Source organism: Melopsittacus undulatus, chromosome 4 (genome assembly GCF_012275295.1).
Source record: "Melopsittacus undulatus isolate bMelUnd1 chromosome 4, bMelUnd1.mat.Z, whole genome shotgun sequence".
In the NCBI taxonomy this organism is placed as follows: domain Eukaryota; kingdom Metazoa; phylum Chordata; class Aves; order Psittaciformes; family Psittaculidae; genus Melopsittacus; species Melopsittacus undulatus.
This window is the reverse complement of record NC_047530.1, coordinates 12826720-12850361: the sequence shown is the minus strand read 5'-3', so window position 1 is coordinate 12850361 and position 23642 is coordinate 12826720. Positions and strand designations below refer to the sequence as shown.

Below are 23642 nucleotides of genomic sequence, written 5' to 3'. Positions count from 1 at the left end.
ACCCTGGGGCCTTCCTGCAATGCTGCAGGCAAGTATCATTTCAAATGGAAGCTGATTCCTAAATCCTCCAGGAAGAGCTGTCTCAACCAAGAAATGTTCAGCTTTGTTGTCAGATTTGCTCCTTAGAAGCAAAATTGACTCCAGCACTTAAGTTTGTGTTCACTGTATGAAGCTGAAATTCTCTGCCAGTGTTGGAAGAGGACTGTGTGCTACTCTGCTTGTCCTCACCCTTGATAGATACCCACATGCTCTTGAAAAAGCTGAGGAAAGTGTGAAGTTAGTTACAAGTGAAGTAATTTTCTTTGTGGCAGTGATGTCTGTTTTCAAATGAGCTACCCTTGTGAGGGGAGGAGGATGTCTGCGATCTGATGCAGTAAATGGGAGTTGCCCATCTTCTCGTAAAGGGGAGCACAGCTTCCCTTTCTCATCTTACAGCTCCTGTTCTTGTCATTTCTGTAGAACATCATTAAGAGTTCATTGTGGGTGAAATATAATTTCATCTTATTTCCTAGGTAGCTAGCTAATGCTTTTGCTCTAGTAGTGCTTGTGTAAGAGATACGTGGCAGGACCTTAACTCAACACTTCCTGGTTTTCCATTGTTTTGTGAATTAAACTCTCATGGTCAGGAAGAACAAGAAATGCACTGACTATTGTTGAAAACCCGCAGTCTTAAGTAAGTGTTTTCAAGCAGTGCTTTTGGTTTTCTTGATTTTGTTTTTTTTTAGTTGCTGTTTTTTTCAGCACTACAGGACCTTGTATACATGTCAGCTCTGCAACAGTTACAGAAGCAGAGATACCCATGTTTGAGGTGCAGAAGACTAAGTGATACTTAGCTGTATAAAACTAACAAAACTGAACAGCTAGATTAGAAGCAAAATGTGGATTACCTTCTCCCTTAGTGTACAACAACTTTATTACTATGTTTCTTCTTCACCCATACTTCTTAAGGAAGGATGCCAGTGCAGAATTAAGCACTAGATATCTGTGTTGTTGCCTGAGAAGGCATCTCTTCCTGGGTATTGCACAGGAACCCCCACAACTGGCAGTCTCTCTTTACCACCACTGTGTAATACCTTAATTGTTATCTCCAACACAATCAATGCCAGGGTATGTTTCACATTTTCAGTGTGTGTGTCCCTTCCCCCTTCCCTGAGACATTTGAATTCCCATCATTGATATGTGTGGTCCTGGTCTGTGCTCCCCTGTCTCCCCTGTACATTGGTAGACTTCTCCATCAAAGTCATCTTCTCTGCTTCTAGGACTTCGAAGATGTACAGCAGCAGCCCCTTCTAGTGGTCCCCTCCATGGATCTTCACTTTTTGTCCCTACGTATTGGCCATCCTGGCTGCTCTTCTCATGTGCAGGTGTGGGGGGCAAAGCACAGTCCTGTGCCCCCTGTTCTTTCAGGCCTTGGCACAGGTGGAGCAGTTAGCAGTTCCTTGCAGTGACTCCAGCTCCTGGGCACCCTTGCAGCAGGCAGGGGAGGAAGCTGGCCAGACACCTTACTTCCTTGTTGATCTGGTTTTTGCACCATTTACAAAAGCCTGCAGGACTGCAAATTCAGTGCCCCCAAGGTGTATTGCTATGAAATTTTTAGTTACTTAATGTGGAGAAAGCTCTCAGAAGCCATCAGTGTTTGTGGGCTCACCTGTAGTTTGTAGAGAGAGAAGTGCCTCTATTTCAGATTTTCAGTTTGGCCCAAAGATGTTATTGTCTTCCCCCAAGAAACTACTGATCCATTTGTCTTGTGTTTGAAACCACACACAGAATGCCAATGTAAGAAATACTGCCTTTTTGAGGTGATTAACATATAATTTGTATGGGGAGAGTAGGGAATTTCCCTGGACTGTATTACTTATGAATCTTTTGGCAGTAGTCTTAAGGTCTAGTTAGCACTTTCCTGATTGAGAAGCTGCCAGGGAAAACTGTGTATATAGACTAACTGTTGAGTGAGAAGCTTTTTTTACCCTTTTTTTTTAAGGTGTGGTTGTTTGGTTCCAAGAGATTTTTAGTAGAAAAAGTCATGCTGGACCAGGACTAGTTCATTGTGGCCTTTTAGCTTTTGCAGGCGCATGCTGAGGTTGACTGTTCCAGGTGTCTGGTCTATCTTGGCTTTGGAAACAAAAGTGGTGATTAATCTCTGTGAAGTGAGATAAAAGGTGTTATACTGCCTTGCATTAGAGGGAGGTGGAAGTCAGCTGTTATCACAGTGCGTTTCCTAGTCTTGACACTCCTGAATTTTTGACTTCTGTGTTTCCTTAGGTCTCCCTCTCTGTTGTATCTTCACATCTCTCTTTCTCATGCCTCAAGACAGTGTTTCATGTTCTAGTTAGTGTTCTGGTTCTTAGGCATCTCAGGGAGTTCTTGCCCATCTCCCATGTCATGCATGGCCCTGGCTTTTTATTGCCACAGGTTTTAACAGCACATTGATTCTGCTTCCTGGCAGACTGGTTAGTTCTAATCCTGGTGTCTTTGCTTATTAAGACTTCCTCCTCAGGTGGGTCCATGCTTCTTCTCTGTTCACAGTCACCCAGTACTCACTCGTAGGGTTAGTAACATAACTGTATGTTACTCATTCTCTGGATGAGTAACTGGAGAGTTACCCACAGCAATTGTTCTCACTGCATCGTTGGCAGAAATCTGCCTTGGCTTGAAATTTCTTCTGTGCCATAAAGGCTAAATACATAGTTTTTAATTGAATAGAGATACCAACTTTGCAGGAATAGGAATTGCCATCTTAACTACGTAGCAAAACTTGTGGGAAATTACTGGAAGCATGTGAATTTGTAGCACTACAGTACAGATTTTCTCTGCTTTTGCTATGATTCATCCTTCTGTACAGCTTTGAATTAAAAAGTACTAATTCTTTTAATCCTTTCGGACAGGTTCAGCAACAGGTTCACCCAAACCTTTCAGCAAAAGAAGATTCCCTGTATTACATTGAAGAGTTGATACTTCAGCTGCTAAACAAACTATGCATTGCTCAGCCACGGACGGTCCAAGATGTAGAGGTAAGATACCAGAAAACCAAGTGCTTGCTTATAGAATTGCTGATGAACTCAGGAATTTTGAGCTGTGCAGGTTGAAGCTAAAGCAAGGTGAATCCAAAGAACAGAGCTTGTTAATACTACTTTTCTAAAAGATTATATAATATTCATATTTTATAAAACAAGCTTAATCAGAGACCAGTTTTTCTAGGCAGAGCTTCACAATAGAAATTGTGGGATTTTTCTTTCAATATTCTTTTTGTAAATGCAGAATATTGAAAGATTTTCTGCTGCTTGAATGCACTTTGGAGTTAAGGTAAGGATGTTGGAATTCTTCCTAATCTTTCACATAAATATACAGAAAAAAGTGAATATTGGAATGAGCAGTTACTGTTGTTAGGCTTGGATTGTGCAACTGAGGGAATAGAGTTATATGTTCCTGGAACTTTATTGAACTCACTGAGGCTCTTGTATTATTGCAGCTGTCTGCTTTTGTGCCATCGGTTATAAAATGAGGGCTTTAATGGAGTGTGCTTCAGTACGCAGCATAGAGGGAGAACATGCTTTCCTGTAGCTGTGACCCATTATAGTTTTGTAGGGTATTAATTTTACATTAATCTGTATGTCCAGGATTTTTAGCCTAAATCAAAATGAAGTCCTTGTCTATATTCTATATGTGTGTCACAAAAAGAAATATATATATATATATATATATATATGTATACATAAAATAATTGCCTGAGGGGTTTTAGCTTCTTATTAGCAACAGTCACCCTTTATTCAGCATTAAGTTAATTCATTAATTATTAAATTTTGGTTTATGCTTAATGTCTTTTGTAATACTGATGCATAAAGATTATGCCTAAATAAAAGCAAAACTTGATAGTCCCTTAATAGCACTCAGGATTTTTACTGCCTTGAGTTTGGATTTGAACTTCAGATGTGGAGCTGAGAAATTCCATGTTCTTTCTCCACCCAGTCGACCCTTCAGCACACAGGATGGTTTGAGATAGCACTGGCTGTTCTGTGCACCAGCTCCATAGTTTTTTGCCTCTGAGTCATGAGATGATAAAATTACCCTGTGTGTATGTATGAATTAATTTTCACTGAGTATATGTATGCTTCACAAATTACTGTGTGCAAAACTGCACGCAGTACAGACAGCCTTCCGAGATAATCAGCAACTCTCTGAATTGTGGTTACGCATATCGCAGCAAACACTAAATCCTGTGTATTGTATTTAAATATACCTGGCATTTTAAAGCTGTGAATAGTAAAACACTGTTGCACTTGGCAATAAAGTAGTTATTTAATTTAATAATACAGAGCTAGAAGGTATAATTCAGTTTTGTGTTACATGTTGTTGGCGAGATTGTGCTGCCAGCAAACATTCAAGATCCACAAATTAAAGCTTTTGGCTCTGCTGGTTTTAGTGGTTAAGAGAAAACATAAAGCTGTGATCTCTAAAGTTATCATACAGATATTTATGTAACAGCCTGGAGATATCCGTGCATAATATTTTACTTAAGTATTTGCAAGATCAAGGTCTAAAATCTCAAATTATAAAGGTTTTATAAATGGAAAAAGCCCATCCCGTTGTTCCAAAAATAACCACTGGGAACCAGTAAAGTCAGAGCATAGAAGGTGTGTCTTACTTGTGAAGTGCACTGTTAAGTTGAAGGACAGCTGAATGCCACATTACATCCATTTTGTGGGTGATCTTCTGGTAGACTCTCTCAAGGAAAGTTCATTTCCGTGAACCAGCCCAGAGCTTTCGGCTGCTGTCCAAGAGGAAAGGTCACCATGTGTTTACCTGGCACAGACAGCTGACACAGAAAGTTGAGTGTTAAATGGCCACTTGCAAATATTTAAAAGCTGCCTCTAAGAAGATCTTGGGCATTTTACACACATTTCAGAATATGTGTAAAAATCTTGTTATCAAAGGACACACAGATTACACAATTTTTTCTCAGCTAGTTCTTGAGCTCAGCTATGAATTCTCTTCTCTAAGGCTTACCACTCATCCAGGCCTCACACTGTTACAGTTCTAAGCAGAGGTCAGGTATGGCACCACACCACATGCCATGGCTGCCTGGTGATGCTGGGGAGTAAGGGCACCACAGTGGGCCAAGCAGCAGGAGGTGATCACTGCTCCTCCCCCTGAGCTAACTTAAACCCACTGTTTTTCCAAAGTCACTTAAGCAGTCATCTGAGTTCAGTTTAAACTCATTATTTCAGATTTTAATTCCCAGATCACAGCCCTGGAGAGCTTCATGGAAAGCATGACTGGGATCTTACACATGTGTAGCCTGGGGGCTGCTGAAATGTGGGACCACTGCCCAAAGTAGTTTGTTCTGTTGTGGGGGTCATCTTGCCTGTTCATATAGCAGCTGTTGAAATGGGAATCTGTATAAAAGTAACCTGAAATTGCATATTGTTTACCGTCGTGGTGGAAGGTGCAAACTACCCACTGTGGTTGGCTGCGTAGTGAGGAAGATGCTCCTGTATGGGCTCAAGGAGTCCAGTGTTACAGCCGGCCCTTTTCATGAATTGCAGTCCTTCTCCCAGTTAGAAGATCTTGCACTTTTCTCATTTCTCATTTCTGCCATCAAGTTGACCTATGCAGAGCAAGTTACACTCTCGTGTGAAATAGGAACAATACTGACTTGTGGGTTGTTTTTTTTTTCTTCATTTAGACTGCAGACTGTTTGGTACTTCCTGATGTTGTTTATATTTTGGGCTCCTGCTCTCAGCTGAGGTTTCTTGCTGCTCCTGTGACGTAAAGATCGTAGAGCAGTTTTTTTAGGAGATTTGAATGAGTTTGTGTTTACGGAAGGGAGGTTGTTTGGGATCATGGAAAAGAGTGAAGCTGAGTTGGGTAAGAAGGAGAGAACAGTTAGGAAAGTGTGTTGCAAACACTGAGGAGGAGAATAGTTGTCTATACTTTAGGGGAAGTAATTTGCTCTTGTTTTTTCTAACTTCTCTGTGATTACTGCAGTTAATCTAAGTGCACTCTTTATGTTTGGACAGGAGCGAGTTCAAAAGACATTTCCTCATCCAATAGACAAGTGGGCAATTGCTGATGCACAGTCTGCTATAGAGAAACGAAAAAGAAGAAACCCTCTCTTGCTACCTGTGGACAAAATACACCCTTTATTAAAGGTACTTAAACCGACAACCTGATGACAGCTGCTTCTGTCAGCCGCACACAGCTGTATTTTAGCTCTCCAGCATGACTGTTTAATTTGTGTGAAATTAGGGCAGTTTCTCATATTAGCTAGAAGAGTAGAGTCGCAGTAAAACAGGAAAAGTATGTTGTAGTGTGTAATAAAAGTAGATCCCTAAATTCGTCATGTTCTAGACAGTAGTGTGTTAATATGTTACTCTACTTTGAAATATGATTAGTTAGTTTTTAACAGAAACCCTAAACAAACTCAAATACCTTACCTACTTCTGTAGCACTCTTTTGACACCTTTATTTGTTTCAAAATGTTGCAGAAGCCAAAATAGAAGAAGAGAGAACAAGTAGATCCTGTTCCTTGTATACTGTCAACTTAAGATGTGTATCAAAGACTTTTCAGTTACTGTTGAATATCACTGATGCCCTGGTTTTAAAATAATAGCTCTGCAAAAGTGTTAACAAAAGATCAAATACAGACTTTCTTGTTGGTGGGTTTCGAGGGGAAGAGTGGTCATCTTGGTTCTTAGATGTCGTGTTACTTACAACATGTATAGAGCTCCCAGCTTACAATGAGGATTTAATGCCACACCGTAAACATGGATTCATACCGAGCCCCTGTAGAGTTTTGGTTTTGGTTGTTTTTTTTAATTATAAAACAGTACTGTAATTTTTAAATCAGCATTTAATCACTTTAAAATCAGTGTTGAATCAACAGATTCAGGCTGATTTAGACGTTGCTCCTTTTTGTTGTTTCCTTTTTTTATTGCTTTTGCTTTTTATTCATAGCTTTAAAAAAGCTTTTATCTAGCAGTGGCATTGTTGTACCAGAGTTTCCAGCTGTATTGAGAAAACACTATTCAAGCATAAACAGAAATTAAAGCACTTCTTCAGGTCTAGTCACTGTTCTTGTATATAGTGTCTCAGTTTGCGACTTAATGAGAGGGGAAGAGACGTTAGGAGAGAAAAGTATTAAATAAGACCTCTGTAGGCAACAACACTGCCTTTCTTCTATGAATTCTGGTGTAGAGGTGTGTCAGTATAGGCACAGATTCTGTTTTTCATACGGTACATCAAAATGCAGTAAGAAGAGGACTGTTCACAGGCTTTATCTGTACTTATTCCTGATGGTCCTGTCACAAATGAAAGGCCACACAGTGTATGCTTTGCAGAACATGGAGCATGTATTACAAGAAGAATGTGAAATATTCATCCTGTTTTTTTCTGTTCAGACTTTGATTATTAAGGTTTAATTGTTTTATGGAATGCATAGGTGCAGATAGCTTAGTTGTTTAGCCAGATGTAAAGGATCCATGTAAAATGGATCACAGCAAGTAACACATTGAACATACAGTCTGTAATTTCATGAAAGATAACTTTTTCCACTGAGAACAATTCAAAATGAAGCATACTCTTTTCTGAAGACTGCAGATCAGGGCCAGTTGTGCAGTAAGCATAGATAATAAACTAAAATCTAAGTACAAAAGTGGTTCCAGTGAAGTCCCTTCCTTGAAGGAACCTTATTTTTAGGGCTGTCATTTTTTGAGGAAGTATTATTGAATGTTCTGTAGCTTTTCATCTGTCAGTGTATGGCAAAATAGCACAAGGAAATATTTGCAAGGATTTCCTTTGAGGCAGCTGCTCAATTTTCCATTTGATGACTTTTGCCCTGGCTGTTACATTACAGTAAATTGTCAGCACAGACAAGATCAATTTCAGCAAAAACTTCAGTGTTAATTGTCATTCTGAATGAATTTCTGGAATAAAGAACTTTATTTTCTGTCTTGCTTTTGCAGGAGGTCCTAGGTTATAAGGTGGATTATCATGTCTCTCTCTATATTGTGGCTGTCTTAGAATACATCTCAGCTGACATTTTAAAGCTGGCTGGAAACTATGTTTTTAATATACGACACTTTGAGATCTCCCAGCAGGACATTAAAGTCTCAATGTGTGCTGATAAGGTAAGGAGTTGGGGTTAAAGTGATAGATACTAGAGTTATTTTGGGTTTTTTTTAGGAGATATATCCAAAGTAGGATAGGGGGGAAGACTGTTCTTACTCATATCCAGAAGCTTCTCCCCTTATACATGCCACACCTGTCACAGTAAAGACTGAAGCTTAAGTTAGGACTGTTAAGTTTTGGAACAGTAGTAGTACTTACAAAACAATGCAAGGACAGAAAATATTATTGTCCTTTATGTCTCTGCTGTGTTACTGTCCTCCTGATGTTGCTTTGTCATGACAGCTCTTTCCTTCTGTGTAATACAGAAAAGACCTTTAGTTTTCATCCTTATTAAAATAAGAAACATTTTTGTTTAATTTTATCTTTATCAGGAGTGTTTTGTCAAAGGCTTATACAAGATACCTTGTTTTCAAAGTTGATTCTGCATGAATCGTAACTTGTTTTCTAGGTCTTACTAACTTACAAAGGGGAAAATGGCTTTGGCAAGTGATCCAGCCTTCTGCTGCCAAAGTTTAAATATTACTCCCTTGTGAAAGTGATCACAGAAAGTATTGTGTTAAAAACTCAAAGGATTTCTCTGAACACACTGAAAATAGCTGAGCTTGAGCCAAGTGTAAAAATCAGCCTTCGTGTAATCTTATTTTTTTTTTTGCTAGGTTTTGATGGATATGTTTGATCAGGATGACATTGGTTTGGTTTCTCTCTGTGAAGATGAGCCCTCTTCTTCTGGGGAGCTCAACTACTATGACCTAGTGAGAAATGAAATTGTAGAAGAAAGGCAATATCTGCGGGAGTTGAATCTGATAATAAAAGTATTTCGGGAAGCTTTCCTATCAAACAGAAAATTGTTCACACCTAATGTAAGTCCTTTAATAGGTTATTGATGTGTAATGCTATTAGCTCCATTAGAAGCCATAACGTATCAATTTTGCATTAACTGTGTTGGACATGAAATTAAATTTGATTTATTATATGTCAGTGCATAATGAGTGTTGTCTGTATATGAAATAAAATAGAGGAACTGCCATTAGTAGTATGAAGAGTGCTACTCTCAGTGTGAAGCTTAATGGACATGATTCCCTGTCAGATGCCAGCAATAGCTGAATTCCTTTGGTCATATAGGTGATAGCTACACTTTTGCTTAACATAAAAATGAACAGTTACCTACCTGCATGTACATTGAATGCAAATGAATGCTTGAATTGACATTGGAAGTCTACTCCAGTGCACCCCTATCTGCAGAAACTACAAGACAGCCCTTGGCTCTGGATTCTATGGTGTGAGACTGACCATGAATGGAGTTCCCATTCGATAAATGATCGAAATATTTGCTTGAAATTCTATGTGTGGTAAATTTGGTTTTCAGGATGCAGGAGTTTAGAACAGCTCTTGTAAGAGAAGTAATTGTAAGAGATTAGTGAATCCTTCCTTTGGGACAAAGGAGAAAGAGACCAGGCTAGCAGAACTTAGGTGATGTTAACACAGGTTAAGAGAGGAAGCAGGAGACACTCCCATCACAGCCGGTGTAGCGGTTCCTCAGTAGCTGATAGGGTATCAGAGAATTGTGCAAATGTGGGGACAGAATTCAAATGAAGGTGATGGGAAGAGAAGGAAGGAATATTTTGGAGCTGACGAATATTCTTTTGTTATATGGGAATGGGTATGAGAAATTTTGAGATTGCTTGTTCCCACGAAGAGGTTGCCATGGTCTTGGCGCTGGCAGGAGGTCAAGCAAGCTCTGCAGTGTAAGGTTGGGACAGAGAAGGCTTCTGAGAAGTGTGTTTCAGAGGGGTCAGAAGAAGAATGCAGGTCATTAGAAGGGCTGCCTAGTTGAGTGTGTTTGTGGTGTTGGCTTTGAAAAATCCAAAGTAGAATTTGGAAGAGGAAAATGCTGATTCCTCCTCTGTGCCCAGGTAGTATTCTACTAAAGTAGCCCAAAAGCTGCTTTAGTTTTACCTGCACTTTAGAGGATCTGACCTTGGAGCTGCTTTAAATTGCCTCCTTCCCGTTGTGTTCTGAGAAACAAGAACCAGCAGAGGGGAAAATAAAAGCTGTGAATTGTGATTGAAAAGGCCAGGCATTTCTGTTCAAAGCATTGAATAGCATGTATGGTGACTGGTGCCGCTCTGCTCTGGCCTGGGAAGGATGGTTCGCCTTCTTTCACTTGGGTAGGATTGTGCAAAGCTGGATGGGCCCAGGCAAGCCTGTAGGCCTGGCAAGACCAAGTAATTTAACTTTTTCCTAACTTTTTGTTGGCTTCTCTCCACTTTACCTCTTGGTCCAGACTTCACAAAAAATGCTCCAGTATTTACATAAGCAACATAAATAATTATAAACACTACTACAACACGTTTTATGTTTGCAGGATATTGATGTGATATTTAGCAACATTTCAGATATTCATGAGTTGACAGTGAAGCTTTTGGGATTGATTGAGGATACTGTTGAAATGACTGATGAAAGTAGCCCTCATCCTCTGGCTGGCAGCTGCTTTGAGGATCTTGCAGAGGTACGGTGGTTTGTTGGTGGTTCTTTGTTTGGTTTTAATCACCGATTGTTTTATTTTCTTACTAAACTTTTGGTCATGACTGGGATCTCTGATAAATCTGCAGTTGTAAAATGTCCTTTTAGTAAGCTCTGAAGAGAGATTTTCCCTACCCATTCTTTAGTAGGTAAGTTATAGTGTGTTTTCTGCCTGTCACAGAAACAATACCAAGCAGGTAAGCGCAAAACTAAAATCTTATTTTAGAGTGGGAATTAATTGCTGCCACCCTGTAGGGATGGATGTGGATTTGAAAAGTAACTACCTGTGATTGCTTACTGAAAGAAAGTAGGCATGCCTGATTTGTAGGCATTGGTGTCAGGAGCAGGGCTACCCCAAAATCATAGCAGTTGGATGTAGATCTACAAGGCGAGTGGCTTGTGTTACTCTGGACAGTGAGCTGAGTCAAACAAAATGTGTTTTTAATTCAGGTAAATGCATTTTTGTACATCTGGAATGGGAAATATCTCTGCAAAGCAGTGGCTCTAGGAAAGAATGAAGTATCAAAACAGATGTGCAGCTGAACAGAAGCTTATGGTTCAGTAGTGCAGTAGAAGTGCCATTGATACCCATTGACCTGTGAAATAGATACTAAAGAGAAGAAATAAGGGAAGACACTGTGTACGGATTTGGTGTGGCTCATGCTGAAACATTAGTAACAATTATTTTGTCAGTTTTGTTGGGCTTTTTAAATTTTTTTTTTAATTTATTTTGATGGCCATTGAAATACTGGAAGGACTACAGAAGAGTCACAAAACTAAAGTTTTGAAGAAGTATGTATCTCTGCTTACTCAGATCAGGATAAGTATGTATGTGTCCTGAAAATAGAGTACCAAATTACTCTTGAATGCAGCAGAGAGGTGCGCAGCAAAAAGAGCTGTTTCTGAAAGACAAGAGGACAGATCAGTAGAAATACACCACAACTTTTTAATTGTCAGGGGAGCTACCTGGGAACAAATTACTGAGCTGAATGTGGAGACCTGCTGTCTCTGAACATGTTTGAATGGAGTCTACTTTTTCTTGATGGATCTGTTGACCACAGGTTTTTTGCACCAAATGTACAGGTAATCATTGACTATTTAAGAGGAAGTCAAATGAAGTACTGTGGCCTGAGAGAGAATCTCTCACATGAATCACATGGTGAATGTGAAGTTTATGGGTTTTATCTTAAAATTATGATATTTATAAAGAAAATAGGAATCGATAAAACTTCCATTTCGCTTTTACATCTAATTTTGGTTTTTTAAATCTGAGGACTGCATGAATGCACCATTTGGAAAATGATTACATTGTTGTGGGTGTGAAGAACGTGGATGCTACAGCCCATGTGCTGCGCACTTATGAACATACCATAAAGTTTTTGTGGCGCTGCTTCAGTAAAGCACTCACGACATATCAATAGGAAAGTTCAATTGCCTAGATCTTAGCTCATCAGTTATTAAGGCATAATTGCTTATATAATGGTAAGGAGAAGCAGTTGAACAATGAATTTAAGTAGTTTATATTAAAGTTGAAAAAAGACTTAAAATTTGGGATAGAACAGCACAATTCCTGGAAAACATGCATATCTCAGTTTATTGAAAAAGCTACTTTTAGGCATCCTGTGCTTCAAGGGAAACAAATCTTTTTCAATGAGTAAAAAATCTCACCTGATTTTTATTCACTGAAAAACTTATTAGGAAATGAAGAACAGATTATTCAAGCCTTTTTATATAGATAGTAAGTTTGACTATCATAATTCAGTTAATATGGAGTAAGACCAACTTAATAACTAGGCTGTACATTTGATCATCTCACACGCTGGGGTCATCTTTCTGTGTGTATTTGCAAGAGGGATCATTAAAGGGTGATAGGAAAGTGAAGTGTTTATTTGTTCTGCCTATCTTACTGCCAGGCTTGTTCTCTTAGTGTTTCCATTATAAAGGTCCTTCAGCTTATGTGGAAGGATAATTAAAAACAAACAACTCGTGCAAACTGGAGTGTTGTGCTTTATTTTTCTGTACCCTTCTCTGGAAGGCTTAAACATAAATACCGTTCTTGAGATAAGGAAGTATGGGGAAAATAAGATTTTTTTCTGGTGTGGAGGAAATTAAATCACTTGATGCCTGACACATATGAGTGGGAAATGAATATTTTTTCATGTCCTGGAAAAACATTTATTTGGTGGTAACTTGCAGTTCTAACCACTACAACATGTTTTAATGATTGCCTGAGGTAATCTCTTTCATGATGTTCAGGTAGTGCCAGGGGAGCCTCAGAACCGAGGGCAGAGGGTCTTTGTACCTACTTTGAAGTGGTTTTCAGAAGGCAGGTAGTAAAGCAAGGTTATTATCACTACATTATAAATTTGTTATGCTGGTATTTACGTTTCCACAGAAGTTTTAGGTTTCCAAAAGCAAAGCAAAAAAGGTGGAAATCAGTGCACTGCAGGGAAAGGGGCTGATGAAACCTACAAACACCAATCCATGACTATGTGCTGCATTAAGATAACTTAAAGGGGTGTCAGTTAACATCTCCATATTTCAGTAACTTTTGCAACCTTGCAAGTATAACCCTCCCCCATTTATTTATTTATTTTTTAGTTAGTCTCCTTGGGAAGATAACTCGAGGTTTGTTTCAAACTTATGTTCAAAAATCAAACAAAAAACCTTGAAATCCTGATTAAAGCCTGAGTTGAAGAAACTGAAAACACTTCCAAAATGCAGTAAAAAGTTTAAAAAGACAGCACAGAGCAAATATGTAGGACATGTAGGGACAGGACAAGGGGGAATGACTTTAAAATGACAGAGAGTAGATTAAGATTAGCTATTAGGAAGAAGTTCTTCCCTGTGAGGGGCAGAAGTTGCCTAGAGAAGCTGTGGCTGCCGCATCCCTGGCAGTGTTCAAGGCCAGGTTGGACGGGGCTTGGAGCAACCTGGTCTAGTGGAAGGTGTCCCTGACCATGGCAGGAGGTTGGGACTGGATGGTCTTGAAGGTCCTTTCCCACAAGCAGTTCTGTGTGTTGGTCTGGCACCCCCAGGAGGTTTGCATGCAAATGCAAAGTTACATTTCTGAGTAGTAGTTCCAGCCCCACTCTCTTCTTGTGTCCTGTGGTGCAGAGGACCTTGTGGATCAGCTGCAACCATCTGTCTATTCCTACTTACTACCTCTGGATGCAGCTGAACCCGCACTCCATGGCTGACTTTCTGCTTCTGCAGATGTTTATGTTGATTTCTTCTTGGTTAGTATGGCAAAGAGGAACTGTATATGTAGTGTTACAGGCCCCTGTTATTAATTGGATCTTGTAAAATATGACCCCTGTACTGCATGCTTGCAGGTAGTGGGTAGTCATGGAGTAAACAAACAGGCCGCAGAGTGGTTACAGATTCAGCTAAAGAAAACCAGACTGTTCAGTTAGAAAGTCTTCAATCATTTCTGTTCAGCTGCTAAAGTGCCAAACCTTCTCCCTTTCATCCCACTCCCAGATACAATCTAATGCGAATGGACAGCGGTGATTAGAACTTGATGAGGAGATGATTTCAATTTGCATATGAAAAGAGAGTGCATTCCGTGCCTCTCCTCCCCACAAAGAGTTTAATTGCAGCTGCCACATGAGTAAGGTGGAAAATCCCCTGGACCCTCTGCAAATGGAAGACTGAGTTTTCAGATGAGTCTCTGTGGCATTTGGTACTCCCAAATTTTGTAGCTTCTATTCTGACAAGCACTTTGCCATTAAGGTGAAAAGAGGTATGTGCTTATTCTGGGCACCGTGCCATCAGCACTGAATAACCCGGTGATTCATGAGTGATTCAGCCCAGTGAATCTGCAGAGTCGGGAACAGCCTGACAGGCTTTGGAGCCAGTGATCTATGAGCAGTCATAAATTATTCCTGCAGAGATTCATGTAGTTAGGTTTTCATCCCACCCTGCTGTAGTTGGTACTACAGAGTCATAGTCAGATACTCCATCCAGTTGTAATTTTTGCAGCTGAAACCTGTGGTGTCCTCAGAGGACTTTCCTCTGAGGCTGCTTTGTCCCAGAGCAAGGTATTTTTCCCAGCCTTCCAACATGGCCAGAAAAGTGTGTAGCAGTCCCGTGCTTGTGACTGACCATTCTTATGTGATATACCCTGAAATGGTGGTTCATCTTTATCATAGAATTAGATAATCCTAGAATGGTTTGGGTTGGAAAGGACCTTCAAGTTCATCCAGTTCCAATGCTCTGCCATGGGTGAGGACACCTTCCACCAGACCAGGTTGCTCCAAGCCCCATCCAACCTGGCCTTGAACACTGCTAGGGATGGGGCAGCCACAGCTTCTCTGGGCAACCTGTGCCAGCGCCTCAGCACCCTCACAGGGATTAACTTCTTCCTAATATCTAATGTAAACCTACCTGCTGTCAGTTTAAAGCTGTTCCCCCTTGCTGTATCCCTACCCTTGTTGAAAGCCACTCTCCAGCTTTCTTGTCAGCCCTGGACAAGGAATAGCTGGAAGCTGCTATAAAGTCGTCTTCCTGAGGCCTTCTCCAGGCTGAACAATCCCAGCTCTCCCAGCCTGTTTTCATAGCAGAGATGCTCCAGCCCTCTGAGCATCTTCATGTCCTCCTCTGGAATCACTCCAACAGGTCCATGTACGTCTTACGTTGGGAGTCCTGCACTTCTTTCTGAAATGTCATTCTTCATTGTCAGAGGAGGTAAATTACCAGTCAGTGTGAAATGTGGGTAGGCTGAAAGCAAGAACTTCCCATAGTTCCCACTGCTTCAGTAAGACAATGTCTGTGTTAGTGATAAGTATGGTGAGATTGAGGAATGCTGAGAAAATGTTATGTATGTCTCAAATTTAGAAGTGAAAAAGGTTTACTTTGGTTTACTCAAAAGTTGTTTTGCAGAATCAGTCTTCTCTTGAAAAGTTCTGCTTATGTATCAGCTTATTAAACGAATTAATTGTACCAGCTGGGACAGAAATATCTTGCATCCTTCATATGTGTGTATAATTCTCTGGTTTTCTTTAGGAGCAAGCGTTTGATCCGTATGAAACCTTGTCCCAGGATATTCTTTCTCCACAATTTCATGAGCATTTTAATAACTTAATGGCAAAACCTGCTGTTGCTCTCCACTTTCAGGTGAGTGCAAATGAGAAATGCTGAATTGCTTTAGGTCTCATATGTCAAAGGTTTAAAATCATTCGTAATTTTTTACTTGTTACTGAGGACCATATCCTTTAGATTCTGACCTTTCTGTTTTGTTATATTTGGACTCTTGCTGCTTTGTGTAAGAATTGGATATAACTCTGAGCCATCCATACACCTTTCGCAGTTTTTATTGTCCTCACATCAGACTCTTTTACTTGAGAATAGAGTGTAACTTCTCATACCTACCACTTGTATTTCTGATTTGCCTTTTAATGCCGAACGTAGGCATCCAGGCACAATCTTTTTATTTTCTTCTATACATATCCCAGGCCTCCTTGTTCAGCATTTAGGCTGGGACTGGCAGCTTTTCCTGAATCATTTCTTTGATAGAATTATCCAGAAAGATCAGATGTGATTTGTTAATGTATATTTTTGGTGGTTTATCGCTTCCTTCTGTCAATGTGGCACATATGTTAAAGGCCACTGTTCAGGGGACTGAGCTTGTGTTCAGAAATGCACTGTGAGAGAGCAAGTGGTCGGTCAGTGGTTCTCCCAGCTAAATCGGTTATAGTAGCACTTAGTTGTAGGGTTCACTGGGGCCCATGTCTCTGCAAGCTGAGATTCCTCAGAGCCATTCCTTCAGGGTGAGTGTTTCCTCTTCAATGATGAGTGCTTAGTAAGCCTGATACATCTCACTCAGATACTGCTTGGTGAATGAAGTACGGCCCTTTACCTACCTCCCTAGCAAATTTAAAGCCCGAAGCTCTATTCCATGTTAAATTGGTAATCAAGTAATTTGACAGTGAATCTGGCCTTCTTTTTGACTCTCCTCACCATAGAAAGGTTTGGGCTTTCCTAGGGATGTTCCTTCACATTCCTCCAAGCTGTGGCATGAAGATGGAGATCCAAGCTCTAGGTCATGGAAATGTATGAGCTGTCTCTGGCCATTGCGGGAAATGCAGCCAGAAGTTTTAAACAGGGGGAGAGGTCATTTCCAAAAAGGAGATCAGATAATTCAGTTTCCATTCAATAATTATTCTGCTATGGAAGATGGCAGGAGCTCGCCATCCTTGGGAAAACCTCTCATCTTACAACCTGAAGTATTGTGTTAGTTAAATGCTAGGAATGGGAAAAAGTATCTAACTCATTTTCTGGGTCATAGACTTGTGATTCTCCATTTCTGAGGAAGAGGAGATACTAATTTCTTCAGTACTTGATGAGACTTTTGTATTTCTGTGATATACTGGATGTAAATTGAAGCACAGCATACGTAACTGGGAGGAGAGGACATTAGAGGGAAATCGGTGACAAGTTTATCAGAGTCTGTGAGAGTCCTGGCTGGTCTTCAACATTCCACTCTTTGCTTTAAATTCTGCAGCAAACTGTAGCCCTAAACATGTGGCCTTACCCAGTTCCAAACTATGTTATTTTGGAAATGGGTATGAGCTTTTTTCAAAATACAGTCAAGTGTTCTCTGCCTTCTGGGTTGTGGCTGTTGACTGGGAGTAAGGCATGCTGCTTAGTCTGAAGTGCTGCATTATTTTAAGACATTGTCACCTTGAACTAATGCTATTAATTGAGTTCTACAGAAAGTGCTGAAATACAAAGGTGCTACAGATTGTGATACGTGAAGTAAAGGATGCTTGTAAAATGACTTCTGGGTAACTTAGTCCTCTAGCTTCTTATATTTTCTGTTTCTGGCAAAAATATGGACCATCCAACTGGTTACCGTTTTAAGGAGACAGATTGTGTCAGTATTTGTGGAAATTAGTGGTGTTTTCAGAGCTATGGGTTTACTAGTGCATATGCATCAAAATCAAAACATATTGGTGGAAAAGTCTGCTTGCAGTGCCTGAAGATGGTGTTTGGTGTTTACAGGTTCTGTTTGCTTAATATTAGAGCATTTATGTGTCTCTGAATCTTATAATGAGTTTCATTAGCCAGAAACCTTTTTGCAAACTTACACTGTTCTTGCTTGCTAATAGGTGTAAACATGATGTAAACATAGTGTAATGTAGAATGGAGGGGGCACTCTGGTTGTTTCTAGCACAACCATCTTGCTTGGAGCAGTACTAACTTGTCCTGTTTTGAGTATTTCAGTGTAATAATCATGTTTATTTTCCCTTTTCAGTCTACTGCTGAAGGGTTTAAAGAAGCTGTACGATATGTCCTCCCACGACTCATGCTTATCCCCGTCTATCATTGTTTGCACTACTTTGAGTTATTACAGGTAAATAAGGCCATACTATTGTTCCCTGCTAAAAACATTTCTTAATGTGGAGAATCTGAGTTTTTCAGTAGGTGATTAGATTTTATTTACTGTTTCTGAATATTGAGAGATACGAAAACATTCATATGACACCGGTTAGTATAGGTCTGAAAAGTAACATTGTATTGGACAATGTTTAAAAGCATCTATTGTTCCAATATGAACATTTTAAGTAACTGTCTTTTATTAAATAAACCTTTACTGAACTTGAGTTGTAATATAATTTATATTTCCTTGAGTTCTGTATTTTTTTCCCATTCAGAGGAAAGCTACACATAATTCAAGTCAGTATTCTCAGGCTCAAATCACACTCCAGTTGCAGCTCAGCTGATCTTATTTTGGGAGTTGGGGAGGCACTTCCTTTCAGCAGAATCAGAATTATCCATTCTTAATGTTCACCCATTTGTCCTGAGTCCTAAATGGAAGAGATACAGCAGAAAATACAATTTTTGTAGCATACCACGCTTTTCTCCATATAGAGTAGGAATTCAAATAAGCACTATTATTTTCTTACTTTCTACAAAATGACACTGATGAAATGTCAGGCTTTATGGAATTCTGATTCGGATGATAAAAAGTTATTCCTGTAGGACATATTTCAGGGGTCTAACCCATACAAGTTGTTTAGGTTGGCATCTAGTCCACATTCATGAGCAGTTTTGCCAAGTGAGGCATTACTTATTTTAGAACAGCCTCTGTTGGTTTGAGCATAAATCACTTGCACATACTTTATTGTTATGTGCACTAGCAAGGTGGTTCACATCAGTAGATATTTCCCTTGGGTGTAACAAGTAAAAGCCAAAAAGTAACTGAGCGTGTTTCTTTTTGTTTACAAGCAAATGTTTTTGCTGTGAGTTATGACAAGAGAGGCCAGCGGTCAGCAGAAATTTAAAATCTGAGATCTGTAATAATCATTCCTGAATAAGAAAAAGTAATGTTGCTGTAGAAAATGCAGGATCTTTTAAAAAGCTCAAATCTCTTAAGTATTTTTCAAGTAGTTGAGGATACTGTAAAAAATGTTTGTCCCTTTGTGTTGGGAAAGTTTGTAAAGCTTATAAGAGTAAGTGAATTATTAACTAACTGGGATATACTTAAACAGATGAAATATCCTGTGGCTATAAGCTGGCATTTTGAAATGGAAACAGAGATTACACTTTTAAGTTCTCTTTGTAAAAAGTGATTGTAGCAGTGTTGTACCAGTGTGATGTATGGTCTTCCTTTGCATTTCAAATGATTTACTTGTATAAAGGAAACAAAGGAAACTTTGCAGCATAGACATTTTGTATAATAAAATAGAAAATTTTCTCTAATCTCAAGGAAAAAATTGCAATTAAGACCAGATGTATAGTTAACATCTGGCACATAGTCCTTTTTTTATTTTCTTTCCAATTTCAGTCTTGTTTTCATTATGTCTGCTGTGATTTTTTTCTGTATCTTGATATAGTTAAGTAAAAATAAGGATGTTTTGTTTTGATCCATGAACAACACATCTCCAATGTATGGTTTACCAGTATTTTGTAGAAAGGTTTAAATCTAAGTGGGCTCAATAGATTTTAAATCTTTAAGCATTTCTATTAATAGTTTAGAAAATATTTAACAAAGTGTAAACAACCCCTGAAAGCACAACAAACCAGCCCAAAACAACCCAAATTCTCCACCTGAAAGGAGGTTGTAGTGAGGTGGGGGTTGGTTTCTTTCTCCCAAGTAATAAGTGACAGGACAGGAGGAAACAGCCTCAAGGTGCTTCAGGGGAGGTTTAGATTGGATATTAGAAAACATTTCTTCTCCCAAATTGTTGTCAAGCATTGGAAAAGGCTGCCCAGGGAAGTGGTGGTGCTGGAGTCACCATCCCTAGAGGTAGTGTGGTGCTTAGGGACATGGTTTAGTGATGATCTTGGCAGTGCTGGGTTAACAGTTGGACTTGATGATCTTAAAGGTCTTTTCTAACCTAAATGATTTAGTGATGCTAACAGTCAGTGAATTTTTCTCTAGATTACTAAACTGTTTCTATTATACAAGTATAATATATATATTATATAGGTATAGTGTTTGCCTTCATAAAGCTTAAGTTTCTATAAGGACATCTTTCAAAAAAAAATCCAGTGTTCAAAGAACTGAAACTCATACCTCTCATCATAATATTGATAGGCTGAGGTTATATATGCATGTTCTTAAATATTCTCATATCTTTGAAGAGTAAAGTCTGGCAGATAGGGCAAAACCGTCTTGTTATTTGTTTGCTTTTAACTTGGAAAATACATGAGCATGCTGCATGAAAGACTATTAGGCAATGCCTTTTTTAACTGGGGAATTTAGTAGTGAAAATGATTAAATTTGACCTTTATCCACAGTATATAAGATTTCTTAATAGAATTAGAATTCAGCTGCAGAGGCTGAGACTTGGCTGTCTCACATCCTTCTAACTTTGTAAGCATGAGCAGAGCAGAAATCTTAAATACCAGTCTGTAGGGGAAAATGGTAATTATGGAGTCTTTTGTTGAGATTGCTTTAGGTGCAGGTTTAAAAATTGAATTTTATGTTGTAGTTTGAAAACAAATTTACAGCAGTGATTTTTTTAACAAGCAGGGTGTTTTTTGGTTAATATTCCCAGTTTGTCATCACTGGTATTTCAAATACATAAGCAAGACCCACTTTTCCCTCTTCTGAAGATTTACATATCATCTCTGACTAGCAATCATGGTACACTTTTGCATCTGCTGTTTAAGTCGAAAAATGCCTACTAGGAACTGCCATTTGGAAAACCAGATGTTAGTCCAGTGACTACAGAGAATGAGGTAACACTTCAGGTGATCTGCCTGATCTTCAGGAATCTGTGCATCACATTGTAGACATGGATTAGATTACTTACAAATAAATGTTTGTGGTTGGTTGGGGTTTTTTTCTTCCTTTTTAATACAATAAAATAGCAAAACATGCCATTTGATATCTCTTAACTGCCAAACATGGCTCCATTTGGAAAGGGGATGCAAGAAATTCTGCTCAGCATTTGTGAGGAGAAAATACTTCATCAGACTTGGTAGCTTTCCCCATATTTAGGATTTTGCACTTGTTATCTTTTCATACCATTTTTATATCCTTTGCATTTCTGTGGAGGAAAGGTAAGGAGAAAAAGGGTTTCCACAGGTAGACGCCTTATTTTTCCCTTCCCTGTAATGTTCCTCAGCTCTTAAACTTCTCAGAAAATTTTGGCCATGAAACTATTTCTCTAATGTGCAAGATGGAGATTGTTTGGGCATGTGAAAAATAAAACTTTTAGTAATATAAATTACATTAAGAGAGTGGACCAAACTGGTCAAATCCTGTTCTCTTAATTACTTTTAGAGGAAGCCACATATCCTTGCTGAGGGAACATAGTGGGGAAAGGAAAAGAAGGCTTCTGCCATGCTGAGTGATTGTAAGTAAGATTTCTCTTAAAAGTATGTAGACAAAACAGACTTTAGCCAAAAATGTGTGGCATATTGTCTAGATTTTGCCCAATGATCTATTTGCTTAAATTTTCTTGTAAAAGATTTGTAAGATCTTGAGAATAAAAGGGATTAAAAAGAAAAATTTTCTTTATTTATATTGGTAGTACTTTAGGAGTGATCACCTTAAGGAACCAGAAAGAGGAATTCTGTGAGCAGGCTTTGCTCAAAACATACTGCTGCCAAGCGTATAAGAAGCTTGTTGAATTTCCTCATTCAGGAGGTTTCTGCCCAGTGGTGGTGACCGATCTAGTCTCTATAAAAAGGAAATATGTAAATTCTCACTGTCTGTATTTTGTTATTAGTCACAAATCTTTAATTTCAGAGGATTTTTTTACTATTTTAGTTTGCACCATGCAAAATTGACATTTCTTCTTGAAATAGATGAGAATTTAGAAGGGTAAGAAGCAAAGAGAGAATCTTGGTCATTCCATCTTTTAAAATTTGCTCTGAAATGTTGAGATTTACTCATTGAAGGAATACAACACATAGTTACATGAGGCAGCATTTAATTCTCATTTCAAACTTCCAAACTATTTAATAAAATCAGTTGTAAAAACTGGACATGGTTGAAAAGATAACAGGAAAAACAGTATCTGACAGTTTGTGTTGGCTCTCTGTAAAAGGGGAAAAGGTTATCCTTCTAAACTCCCACCTGCTCTTTCCTACTGAGTATCTACTGATTTTTCTATCTGACAAGTGGTTTTGACTACATGTATAGCTAGGTTTTTTGAGTGTGCTTTTTGTAATAGTTTTTTATTGCCTTAAAGGCACTGACTTCATTGAGTACTGTAGATAGCACTGTGTAGGAATGTCTGTCGGTCTTCCAGCCTTCTACAGATTAGATCTGAAAAAAAAATGTTTATTCTCTCACAGCAATTGCAGGAATGCAGTGAAGATGAAGAGGATCGAGAGTGCTTAAAGCAGGCCATTACTGCTCTTCTGAATCTGCAGTGCAGCATGGAGCGCATTTACAGCAAACACTCCCCAAGACGTCGGCCTGGGTAATAGTCCACAAAACTACTCTGATTTCCCAGGGGTGGCAGAGAAAGAGATAAATGATGTGGAAGGAATTGTATTTTTTTTCTTGTTAGATAACGTGTATGTATTTCCTTTTCAAGGCATGTCTTTATGCCAGTTTTCATTGTAAACGGAGTAGCAGCCCAAAACCTTCACGGTCCACTTCTGTCAATAATGTCAGTATCTTACCCCTTCCCTAGCCGAAACAGTGCATGACTTGGAACAGTAAGCTTGGTTAGGGATATTTATTACAAAGACATAATTAATTTACTTGAGATTTTAATTTCTTGGAATGGCAAATGTGGAATGTGCCCATCATGACCTTTTTTTTCAAATTCATTTAAGGGAGCCAGTCTGTCGCTTCTATCACCGACAAATAAGAAGCAAGCACTTGGCCATCAAGAAAATGAATGAAATCCAGAAAAATATTGATGGCTGGGAAGGCAAAGATATTGGGCAGTGCTGTAATGAATTCATAATGGAAGGCAGCTTGACGAAAATAGGAGCCAAACATGAACGCCACATCTTTCTCTTTGATGGTTTAATGATCAGCTGTAAAACTAATCACGGTCAGTCACGGCTTCCTGGTTACAGCAATGCTGAGTATAGACTGAAGGAAAAAATTGTCATGAGGAAAATACAGATTATTGACAAAGATGACACATCTGAATATAAACATGCTTTTGAACTGGTGTCTAAAGATGAAAACAGTATACTGTTTGCTGCCAAGTCTGCTGAAGAGAAGAGTAACTGGATGGCTGCTCTGATTTCCCTCCAGTATCGCAGTACTCTTGATAGGATGCTTGATTCGGTGTTACTGCAAGAAGAAAATGAACAGCCACTGAGGTTGCCCAGCCCAAATGTTTATCGTTTTGTAGTGGAAGACTCTGAAGATAACATTGTTTTTGAGGACAACTTGCAAAGCAGGAATGGCATTCCTATCATCAAAGGAGGAACAGTTGTGAAACTAATCGAAAGATTAACGTACCATATGTATGCAGGTATCCTGTTGTACATTTGTTATATATATGTTTTTAAAGGTCATGGTTGTATGGGTGATGAAATTAATCCTTTTATCTCTTGTTAGTTTG

The 23642-nt window shown here is 39.0% G+C and overlaps 1 protein-coding gene across 1 annotated transcript in view; it reads left to right on the top strand.

Moving 5' to 3' along the window:
* SOS2 (SOS Ras/Rho guanine nucleotide exchange factor 2) overlaps positions 1-23642 on the top strand; it is a 56705-nt gene that overhangs the window by 11177 nt on the left and 21886 nt on the right. Inside the window, exons 2-10 of the mRNA XM_034062013.1 lie at positions 2886-3011; positions 6018-6149; positions 7962-8126; positions 8784-8987; positions 10493-10636; positions 15658-15768; positions 17909-18007; positions 22408-22535; positions 22897-23552. Of these exons, the coding sequence (XP_033917904.1) occupies positions 2886-3011; positions 6018-6149; positions 7962-8126; positions 8784-8987; positions 10493-10636; positions 15658-15768; positions 17909-18007; positions 22408-22535; positions 22897-23552 (1765 nt within the window). The remainder of the gene's footprint in view (positions 1-2885; positions 3012-6017; positions 6150-7961; positions 8127-8783; positions 8988-10492; positions 10637-15657; positions 15769-17908; positions 18008-22407; positions 22536-22896; positions 23553-23642) is intronic.